General features: G+C 36.5%; 1 protein-coding gene across 1 annotated transcript; it reads right to left on the bottom strand.

Moving 5' to 3' along the window:
• Window positions 1-377: 377 nt before the first annotated feature.
• LOC103472873 (solute carrier family 2, facilitated glucose transporter member 1-like) lies at window positions 378-11,814 on the bottom strand (the record flags this gene model as incomplete). The annotated part of the gene is made up of 9 exons (XM_017307370.1): window positions 378-6,149; window positions 6,757-6,960; window positions 7,712-7,810; window positions 7,896-8,000; window positions 8,402-8,589; window positions 9,479-9,641; window positions 9,991-10,231; window positions 10,354-10,514; window positions 11,536-11,814. Coding segments are annotated over 9 exons (1,779 nt in total), but the record flags the coding sequence as incomplete, so codon positions are not given.
• Between the last annotated feature and the right edge of the window lie 245 nt (window positions 11,815-12,059).

Genomic DNA, 12,059 nt, shown 5'->3' with positions numbered 1-12,059 from the left:
AAGTTAGAAATTTTAGTTTGGTATTTTGATATGCAAAATTGCGTATTTTTTCAACGTCATTATTGCAATAATTTTTTCCTGTATTTTTTAACCTACTTGTGATTAACAGTATAGGTTAATTTAATTGTTGTCAGAATTTGTATCACTTTATTTTGTATATAGAAAGAAGCTGAAGAAGAATGTAGAACTTTTTTTTCTAAGTTACACAACTGCACTTTTTACTTTTATTTTAGTAATATTATTAAATATCACTACTCTTCTTACTTGAGTAAAATTTCAGAAAACTCCACCAACTGTGATTAAGTGCACTGAATGAAGAACAAGTTTTACCAAAGACTGTATGAGACACACAAAATATAAATAATTTCACAATATTCCTCAATACAAGATGGCAACTTTATTTAACAACAACATCTGTGGTATGTACAGGGCAAATGAAACAGTCAAGAGTGCATCACTGCTGTTGCACACAGAAAAGATAGAAAGCTACACATCATGTACTCATCCAGTATAGCCACTAAAACACAAAGGCAACACACATGGAGCTGTTACACATCAAATATTTCTCCAATCACAGCACTGAAGCCCAGAATGAATGTAGCTTGCTGTTCTCAAACTCCTTTTATGTGGGGACACAAATTCAGCATCATCCAGAATGAAAGAGTGATTCAAAACATAAGCAAAACAATGAAAATCAGTTTAAACGAAGGTGAGGTGAGAAATCACAAAATGTAGACAAAAAAAAAAACTCACTTACAGCGCAACATCACAGTGAAGAACAAACGGATAAATAATATGCAGCAGTCACAGTTCATTGTTGAGTTAATGTGTTTGCCACTCCGCTGCTCTTTTTGCCAACATGTGAAAGAGTCGTGGTGCAAACACACAACAGCCCAAACTAAGAATGTAATCTGATGAGGCCTGGCTGCAACCAAGGAATGAACAAACACAAAAGGAAAATAAGACGATKAGCAGCAGTCGTCAATCAGACCTTTAAAAATAGACTTTTGAATCTGAGCATAGAAATGTATTTAACCAAAGTGAGGAGCAGTGTATGAATCTAGACAATGTGCACTCTAAAACGACATGGAACAATGCAACAGATGCATCGGTGTTCAATAAAATATACAGATTTACAAAATAATGAAAGCTTCTATTTTTCTCTGTACAGTGTGAAAGGGTTTGAGTTTGTACATCCAGTTGCTTGCTATAATTATCAGCAGTCTGCACTTTGGTCCTTTTTTTTATTCCTTTATTAAATTCTTTCAAATACTTTATTGCATCACCGCAGTCACATACCATGGCAGTGGTTTGCAAATTTCATTAGCAGTAGCATATCTTCACCAAAAATTATACGCAAGATAAAGACAATAGTGAGTAATGGATAAAATAGATAAAACCTTAAGACAACTGTCCCATTTTACAGAGAACATAGAGAACTACAGTCATGCCAAGTTCTTTTCTCAACTCTGCATTTTTCATGTAATCCTTACCAAATTCATGAATTTGCACAATAAAATCAGATTGTTGGCAACAATATATATATATATTGGTTAGTTTATATTACAGATTGTTTTACAAACTTTAGGAAATGGTTGCAAATTATTTTTAACAACTTGGACCTTAAAAAATAAATCATTGTTATAAGTGCAATTGTACCAAACAGTATGGCTTATGGACAAAAATGAATCTTTCAAAATCAGAAGCAGGGTTTGGGTTGATTAACCAAACTAAATAATGTCCCCCACTTTTTCCTTTACATGAAAGTCTGACACTTAAATTTCAATCTTAAGACACGAGAAGCACCAATCTGGGAGGCACAAGTGGGAAAACAGAGGCTGCTGGTTCCACAGGTACCATAGTTGTGACTAAATAAAACAGCAGCTTCACTGAATGTTAGGCAGAGGTAGTACTGCAGCATCACCTGGTAGTGGCTACTGCGCTACTACAGGAAGTTAGAAAAGCAAGAGCAGCCATTGCTTAAAAAGTTATGAGTTTAATGTGAGCATTTAGTTTGGTGTGTTGTCACTAGGCAGATAAAACTTGTAGTGATTGTGTTAGTAGCCAATTCGCTATTGAAGAAGATTATGTTTCAGTATTGCCAATTCAATCAATAGCCACCGTAATAAAAATGGCTCCTTCGTCAGTCATATACTGCCAAGTTTGAAACACTAACACAACTTTGCTTTTGGAAAATTGGTTAAAAAAAAATAAAGATAATATATAAATAAAATATTTTAATAACGTGTCCATATTTCCTTATTATAAACATATTCCTCCATTTGCCTGCTTAGAATTTTCTGAGTTTGTGACATCACAAAAGGCAATAGCAACATGTGGAACAACAAGCATTTTGAGTTTAGAAGTGAAATCCTTGTTAGGGTAAAAAGGGAGCAGTGCAAATATCCAAAGACAGAAGCAGCACCTCAACAGGAAACACTGAATATAACATTAATCTCCACTAGACACTAACAATCCTCCCTCAGTGCAAACACAACATCACCATCCACAATTACAGAACAATACACCAATATCATGGACATATGTCCAATGTTTCCAGTGAAAAAAATAATTCACTTAACAAGCCTTCTGACATCCATTCAAAATTAAATATCAGCAAAGTTACAAAGTTATGTCCTAAAATTATACAAGTGGTTTAAATCTTAAATCTCTCTATAGATACTTTATCTCTTTATAGATAGTTTTCCTCTTCAAGTGTAAATTCTATCGTAAATATACAGAAATAAATAAATAAATGGTCTGCAAGGGTGAGAATAGAGTTCAAGTAGCAACAGCAATCCACACAATAACAGAGTAAAGAAAATATACTTTGTGTTACTCACATACACACGTCACATGTCATACGGTATTAGATATACATTTCATAAATCTGTTGAGACTAAACAACGCAGACAAAGTGTCACAGCGCAGACAGGATCAGGACCCCACACAAAAAGCTTAAAATACATTTTGACTTACAATACTCTTCATAGTAATTTAAATATATTTGAAATATAATGATCTCTGAAAGCTGCTGTTAATTTCTTAACAGATTTGGATTTTATTGGTGAGCAGCAGCTGGTCMGAGAAAATGACTTAAGTATTTGCTGGCTATCCAGAAACTTTGTAACACATGTTTAAAACTCTGTTAAGTGCATTTGTGCTTTCAAAAATAAAACTAACGGACACAGATGAATTAGGCCAAAGTTTAAGATCACTATATATTGTTTTGTTTTTCTGTGTGTTGAGATATAAAACCTTGTTTTTTGGTTGTAATAGCAAGGTATGTTACATTTATATTAACGTTTACTCAATAATAAGTTAGATTAGGTTTCATACAACAGTGCAGATTTTTTGGTTGAGATAATTAAATTATGTGAAACGTATAGAAAACAAGCATTGTTTCCCTGAAATATGCAGGTAATGATGAGAAGATATGAGCTAAAATTCTTGTGAAACAAAGAAATTATTACTGATCTGAGAAAAATGATTTCAGAGCTTTACATTCTCAGCTTGTAGACTTTTGAAGATTTTCTCTTTTTGGATCCTATTAGAAGGTCATGTTAGAAATCTGATATACTTTTGAAATGTGTTAACAGATGCAGTCTAGGAAAAATAAAATTGCTAATCATAATTCCTACAGCCGACCCCACAACCTTTGGACTGTAAAAGACAACAGTCTGTCAATTAGCTTTTCAACCAAAATATAAACTAATTGCTTGAAAACTCTCCCATTAGGCCTTTATTTATTGTTTATTCAAATTTATATAATCTAATTTAAACTCCATCTTAAAAAAATATATATACTATTTTAATTATAGAAAGTGCTCTAATGACTAAAAATGGGGCATGTATAATTTTAAATTGACATTCTTTTGTTTTGGTTATACACAAAGTAATCCTCACAGATCTGTTTTCTTTGATTTTAAGCATTAGTCTCTTGCTTTGCAAAACATTAAGGTAATATCAGACATAATTATCTATTAAACCACTAACGTTGCATGTTTCACTTAAAGCTAAACTGCCAGGATTAATAGAGTATTAGCACTTCCCCATTAGTTGCCTCTATCTGCTAAGAGTTATTTTTCAACAATGATTGCACAGTTCATACAGTCTTTATCTGTTCTACTGACAGCTTGCTTAGATATATGGTTGTTATTATTAATGTCAATGCAGATCATTAGCGCTGTGTTAGTTTGATGGAAAGAACGGTGATGCTCATTACTTCTACTACTTATAGTATGAATAGTGACTCTAAAGCTTGCCTGACTACGCCTTAAAAAGTCTCTAATTTACAGTAGAATACAGGCAGAATTTTAACATATAAATATGGACTCTACCATATTTTACCATAAATTAGAGACTTTCTTTTTTTTACTAAAGTGTACAAACAGACACTGATCTAAAATTTCCCCTCAAGTAATTCAGTTACTCCTCAACTAAAAGCAAAAAGCCCAAGACTCACTTTTCATCTTTTGAAGCCAGAAAAACAATTATATTTCTTTATGTAATCTAAAATAATTAATAAAAAAATTAGATCTTACACAGTCCTATAAATAATTTGTCATAAAATTTCTCTGTTGGAATAATTAGATTCTAGAAGAACATCTGACAAACGACTAATTCTCATGGTTGCACATACAGCACATACACCACCCACCACTTTTACTGGCACCTCTTGTAAAAATGTATGAAATGCCTAAAAGTAAATAACATTTTCCTTGTGGCATGATAATCTCAAACTGAAAAACGACGAAAATCTATCCTTTAATTAAAGCTCCTTAAATAAATGAAGAAAAAAAATCTCAATTCATTTATTTAAGTCTATTTATGATCCCAGAATCCTCAGTTTACACAACTGAGGACTCTGGGTCAAATCTTCCTCTGTCATGTCATCTAAATTAAAGCAGATGTATGTTGATTGACAAGGATGTGAAGGGTGTTGTATGTGTTTATTTTTCTAGGCCACATATACGAATCTTATTGAAGTTGTATTTGTGTTTGAACACATGTATATATATGCCTATGTGAAAGTTCTTTGAGGAAACTGTTATGTCTATTTTTTTGTATTGGCTATGGTTACATTTTAGCAGCATTCAGTACTTAAATAGGCCAACATGTCAAAACACAACCAGGTGAGTCAGTAATTAAACCCCTACTGAATAATGAATGATTGTAGATGTTAAAATCTGAACAACAATGAAGCATTTTAGTACCTTCAGCTGCTGTGAACTCTGCAGACTACATTATGAGGTTAGATGTGTTCATCAGGTGGTTATTCACTTTGTTAATGCAAACATTCCCAGTGGAAGGTAAAGAACACAATTTAGATATATTAGACCTGCTGCCTAATGGGGGAACAAGTAACTGGCCAAAGGACCTGTTAGGAGTTAAACCAGGGGAAAATACACATTAAGTCATCTGACACTTAAAAAAACACACAAATAAATTTGTTTAAATGTGGATCTTTGCTAATCGTTTCACCTAATTCATATGACATGGAACTGACCTCTGTTTTCTATGTCTAAATCTGCACAACTCACCTTAAGTCACCCTGCTTATAAACTGCATTAATGAACAAATTAGCTGCACATTTTTGACCCATGTTTAAGTTTCAAGTAACCAGATCTGAGTGTCATCGTGACTTGAGAGACACTGACCTTGACTCACCCTTTAAATGGATGCAGCTGATTTCAGGAATGTACCATAAAGTTGGAGAGAAATATTGAAACTGATTCCTCTGTTTCAGCATGTTTGTATTCTGTGATTCTTCCGTTACTTGTAATTTCTCTCGCCAATCTAAAACCTGTCTACACCTGCTCCCCTTGTGCGCCGGATTTATCTTTAAGAGGTGTGGTTTCTGTTGCCGGAGTGGCGACTGCAGGAGCGGCAGCAGGAGCTGCAGCCGGCGCCTCCACCAGCGGGACCTTCTCTTTCTCAGGAGAAGAAGCTTGAAGCGTTATGGCGGTGCTGGAAGTGGCACCAGGATCCTCAGCGGAAGAGGTGGCAGGAGGCGGAGCGCCGCCAAATTCACGGGCGATCTCGTCAAATGTCTTTCCCTTCGTCTCAGGGACTTTGATAAATGTGAAGATGAAAAAGATGATGAGGAAGGCAGTGAAGATGAGGAACACCCAGGGTCCACACCACTCCTGTGGAGAGACAGGAGGGGAAATCAGAATAACTGCCCTGCAAAAGCACAAAATCTTATCAAGTAATTTTCACTAGCTTCTAGTCTTTGTACACATAGAATTAGGCAAAACTAACTTACAAGTAACTTTCAGCAAGAAATGGCAGCTTGTTTTCAGTAAATAATTCCTAAATATTGATAAAAAGTGCTACTTCCACTGACAGGTTATTTTCACATAAAATGGGAAAAATGTCTTGCGATAAGTGAAAGAAATCTGCCGGTGAAACTAGTACTTTTTAAAATCGATATTAAGGAATTATTTACTGCAAACAAGCTCCTGTATCTTGTTCAAACATCCAACCTAACTTGTAAGTTAGTTTAGTCTTATATTCAAGTGAGCTAAGAAATTTGCATTAGAAACTAGACAAAAAAATACTAAGATTTTATGGTTTTGAATTGTAATTATCCCCCGCGACCCTGAAAACCCCCCCAGAAAAAACAAAACAAAACAAAACTCATACAAAGTTTTAAAGAGTTTAGTGTTCAAAATCAAGTCAGAAACAGAAAAATGGAAACACTAGAAGTCTAAACTTAGTGTAGCCAATCAGGGCAGCATTCTCTTTTCTTACCACTAGTTTAGGAAAGCTCATTCCAACAAGGAAATTGGCTGTCCAGTTGCAGCATCCTGCTACAGCCATGGCCGCAGGACGGGGCCCCTGGGAGAAAAGCTCAGCCACAATGAACCATGGAATGGGACCGGGGCCCAGCTCAAACATAGCCACAAAAAGCATGACAGCCAGAATCGCCACGTAGCTCATAGCTGGGATGTGCTTCTGCTCAGAAAGTGGGAAGAAAGAGGAAATGATCAGACAAAAACACACGTGAGAGATTATTCACTGGCGGAAAAGTTGATTAGAAGCTAATGATAATTAGAGCATCTGCTGCAGAAAGCACAACTCTGATTGTCTCTCATGACTCTTTGTGTTATTTCTCATTTCAGCAACAATGTTTAGTGCTCTGTCGATCTAAACCAAACATCAGGACAAAAAGATATTAAACTATAGCAGAAGTTCATTATTTTATGAGCTGAAAATGCATCTAAAATATGTGAAAGCAAAAAAACAAAGTCCATTTGAACTATTTTGTGTAAAAACACAAAATCACAAAAGTATTTTTTTTAGTTTCTAGTGCAAATATCTTATTACACTTGAAATAAAACAAAACTAATTCAAAAGTAAGTAACTTTTCAGCAAGACACACTAGCTTGTTTTAAATCACTAATTCTTGAATATCAATAAAGAGTACTAGTTACACTGGCATATTATTTCATATATAAGATGGAAAAATGTCTTGTTATAAGTGAAATAATCTGCCAGTGGAACCAGTGCTTTTTTTTATCAACAGTAAGGAACAAGTTTCTATATATCTTGGTGAAGTTACATCTAAGTTTTGTCTTATTTCAAGTGTACTAAGATATTTACACTGGAAACTATAACAAAGATACTTGGTAAAATGTTGTATTGTTACTGTCTGTCTGTCTGTCTGTGTATGTAAATATTTGATCATATCTGTGCATCCACCCACCAACAGGAGGGAGACTGTCATGACCAGGGCACTGACAGCCATTCCTCCCAATCCCAGGAGATGGAGAGTCCTTCGTCCGGCCTTTTCCACCAGAAAGAGCTGAAGGACAGAGGAGGAGACGGTGATCCTCTGTAGAATGGACCTGAATGCAGGCAGGAAGTGGAGCGTTTGCTGAGTCACTTACAGAAACAACGGTGAAGATAGTGTTGACAATTCCGGCTCCTATTGTGGCGAAGATGGGCTGCTTCACTCCAGCTGAGCTAAAGATCCCTGTGGAGTAGTAAAACACCTGAGAGATACAAATAGGAAAGGAAAAAAAGAAAATTGTGGTTAAAATGCAACTTATAAATTCTAGAAACAGGCTTTTAATGTTGTTTTTTATTCATAAACGGTAATCTCTGACAGAAAACAAAAATAAAAACCATATCTTATTTAAAAACCGTCTTCATAAAAATGTTGAAGTCACGTTACGGGAACTTTTTCAGATGTTTTCCTACTCTGATTTATTCTTGATTTTCTCATGTTGTCCTATGATGTAATGTCACGTCTGTGCTTGCTGTATTTACGCTTAAAAAAACGGCAACTGTAATATTTTTTGGCTATGCTGTCGATAGTTAAACATGGAGTACAATAGAGCAGAGCTGTGTGTTTACAAAGTGTGAGCATGTGAGAATGTTTCTCCGCACTCACAGCATTGATTCCCGACAGCTGCTGGGAGAGCTGCAGCATGACGGCGATGAGGAGGGGCTGCCTGTAGGTCGCTGAGCGAAACAGCTCAACGATGGTCACCTTCTTCTCCATCGCCATCTTGGCGCTCTCCTCCTTCATCTCCTGGAGGTCTTTGTTCACATCCTCCATGCCGCGGAGACGAACCAGAGCTGTCAGCAGAATTATATAGCAGGATGAGTCACTTCTGTTGGACATGGACTGATTTTGAAAGAGAGAGTTATATAAAACAAGTTTTGACAGAAATGTAAGGAGAAGGTAACTTATGAGTAGCAAAGTGTGTTTTAAAATGACGGGGGGGAAAAACAGCTTCCTGACTTGTCTAACCTCATGTGTTTCTAGGAGCTTTTGCTAAGCCTCCTTCCAACCTCCGATTGTTTCTGTTTTGAACAGATTCACAAAGCTCCACTACTTACTCCATTTATGGTTCGCCTGGTATGGCCCATTTATGGTATGCTATCCGTTTCATTTCTACTCCAGATTCTTTAAACGTGCTGCTCCAAATACACATCAAGTCCAGCCTGAGAGAGCAATCTGCAATAATAGTGGCAGACCCAGCTTTTTTCTAATATTTCCTACTTTTGGCTTGGTTCCCTCAGAAGAGCTCTTACAGCTCTCACATGACTCTTCATTCATCAGGTCCCAGTTATTCTCTCTTCAGCCATAAGCACACTAGTGGCAGGAAATCACTGAATCTGAATCTGTGGTAAAACCTTCATTCAGCAGCTGTATTTAAAGAGAGAAAGGCAATTTGATGATCCACAGTTCTTATTTCAAACAGTAGATGGCACTGCAGATGAAATCTACCTATGTTTAACAACAGGTTGCAGTGATAAAAGTTAGACATTTGTAGAACATTTTCCAAGTTGTCCAAGAAGTTTGCAATTTCAGATTCTCAAAGCTTTGCAAGAACAGATTCTCACAAAGCTGTGAGTTTGCCCCTCTGCCTTTCTGAATGACTTTCCTCTTGTTCAACAGCGACCGGTCCTCCATTAGTACTGCATGTAGGAGCAGTTAAAGCAGTAATCTATTAGCATCTACCTTTGCGTGCTTGTTCCTCTTGCTTAAGGTTGATCAGAAGGAAGCGGGGACTCTCAGGACAAAAGGGAAGCAAGATGCACTGCAGCACAGCAGGGGCCACGGTGAGGGCCAGCAGCAGGGGCCACAGCTTGTCAGAACCCAACAGAACCTCCAGACCAAAGATCTAAAAGGAAAAGACACACCAGCAGAACTAATGTGATTCTATCAGGTTAAGCTGAACATGATTCATGGCTGTGTATTTTCTTGAAAGATTATTTATTTATGTCACTAAGTTGTTGAATAACCTACCAAGAGCCATTATTGATCTGTTTGTTAAATAAATGTAAAATACATTTGATTTTGCATCTGCTCTGGTTCATTTCAACATTGCGTTTGATATTTGTTGCTGCCTTGTATAATTGTGTCTTTATTCTATTTATAAATGGACTTTAATCTAATTATTTTTAAAATAAATAGAGGAAAGTCATTAATTACAAGAACTTGAGTAATTGGAGGTGAGTAAAGTTTCGAACCTGAGCAATCAGGATGCCCACTACCACACCGAGCTGATGCAGAGTACCAAATGCTCCTCGGAGAGGTGTTGGTGACACCTCCCCCACGTACATGGGAGTCAGCCCGGTGAAGAGGCCGCAGAACAGGCCAATGACCAGACGACCCGCAATCACCATCTCATAGGAGGAGCAGATGGTGGAGAACCCCATGAGGAGGCCTCCGATCACAGCCAGGATGTTCACCAGGAACATGGAGCGCCGTCTGAGGAGAGGAAGAGTAAAGAAACACTAAATGGACAAAAACATGAACTAGTGGTACGGAAAACAATTTCTGGCTGAGGACTCTCGAATCTCTAAATGCTAACATGAAATTTGATCTCCTACCTGCCAAATCTATTGGCCATGATGCCCACACTGAAGGAGCCCACCATGCCGCCCACACTGAAGATGGAAACAGTGATGCTCCAGACGATGGTACAAACCCCTGCACTGATGGGCTCGTTGTAACGCTGCAACCAGGTTTGGTTGAAGAACGACCGTAGTTTCTAAATAAAAAGTGGATTTATGGGTTAAGACAGATAAAAGATGAGTACTTCTCTCTTCTTCTCGATTTAGTGGCTCCGCAACCGAAACAAATTAGTTTTGAACATGTCAGTTTCAATTAAACATAAAAACCATATTTTGACATTTTTTTCTTAAAAAGAACTAGTTATTGGCTAATTAATTTAAGTTTAGATGTATTTAGAGCATGAATATTTCACAATTACAACATTTTTACCTGGAAGTTTCAAGAGAGAAACTTTAGGACTTAAATATAAAAACTTTACTGAATCTATTTTGTCTTGCACGTCATATAAATAGAATTTGTAATGACTAAGCCATAAAGTGTGATCTCCGTGATAGGATATCAGTTATAATAGCTATGAAAAACCTAGCAAACAAAAAAATCCTGCCACCATAATTAAAACTCTTAGGGTAAAAGTTCAAAGGATAAAACTCCCAGTTTAAGTGCAATTACTGATTTATTTCCTGCAAAATAAAAGCACAAGACCTGAGAATTATGASTCTTTCTCCATCTATTACAAGGACTGTTAATCATTGGTGTTTGCTTCCTCTATAAAAACACCAAGTAGATCAAGTTTTGATAAACAGCCTTTAGGTTGTGACCCTTTCTTGTTTTATGTTCTGGTAAACGTGATCTCAGCATGAGACGTACATCCTTACGTATTTCATTACTGCAGAGCACAACAGGCAGGAGCTACACTATTAGTTAGCATCTAACTGGATCTAAATGTTTAGATCCATTTCACTTTTGAGGTGGGTGACCATCTTCTGTTTATAGCATTTTGTGAAGCAGTAGAAAGATAATTAAAGTAAATTCAAGGGGAAAGTGTACCTAACTTTCTATAAAGATTAATAAAATTATCATTAAACTGACAATATTTTACATAACAGTATTTTTTTTTCTTTTGGCAGTGAGAAAATGTATTGCCTGATTTGTTTTCTTTTTCATCTGAATGTGCAAAACAGCAAGATTTCTATATCTTGGTAGCAAACTTCACCAACCTCTTCCGGAGCATTGATGACTCCTGTGTTGTAACCGAACTGCAGAGAGCCGATGACAGCCGTGCCCAGCGAGAACAACAGATAACCCGTTACTTGCTTTCCCTGAGGGGCAGAGTGATGGAAAGAACGGGAGCAAGAAGGATAATTGAGGTTGATGCAAAAGATAAAAGATAAATATGAAATCTGAGATCTTAATGGCAATGTAAAATACAGAGCTAGGTTGGATGCAATAAACTGGGATGGCAAACAAGTCAGTGATTCAGCAGCATAGCAGTGAACTCACACTCTAGAGCTTGGCCTCCCCACATCTAATTGCTAATACATACAAGATCTTCCACAAAATACAAGTAAAATTCAAAATAAGTAAAATTACAAAAAACAAATGTTAAATTTTTTTTCTACAGCCTTGCAAAAGAAAGATGAAAATGATCAAGCTAATTCAGTGTCTCTGTGATCCACAGCATTCATGACTCAGTTTGTCTCTTTCCTGAACATAATTGGATAAATTCAGATGAAATTTGTTT

Source organism: Poecilia reticulata, linkage group LG11 (genome assembly GCF_000633615.1).
Source record: "Poecilia reticulata strain Guanapo linkage group LG11, Guppy_female_1.0+MT, whole genome shotgun sequence".
In the NCBI taxonomy this organism is placed as follows: domain Eukaryota; kingdom Metazoa; phylum Chordata; class Actinopteri; order Cyprinodontiformes; family Poeciliidae; genus Poecilia; species Poecilia reticulata.
Note: the sequence above shows the minus strand (reverse complement) of the source record. Positions and strands in the feature narration are given on the sequence as shown.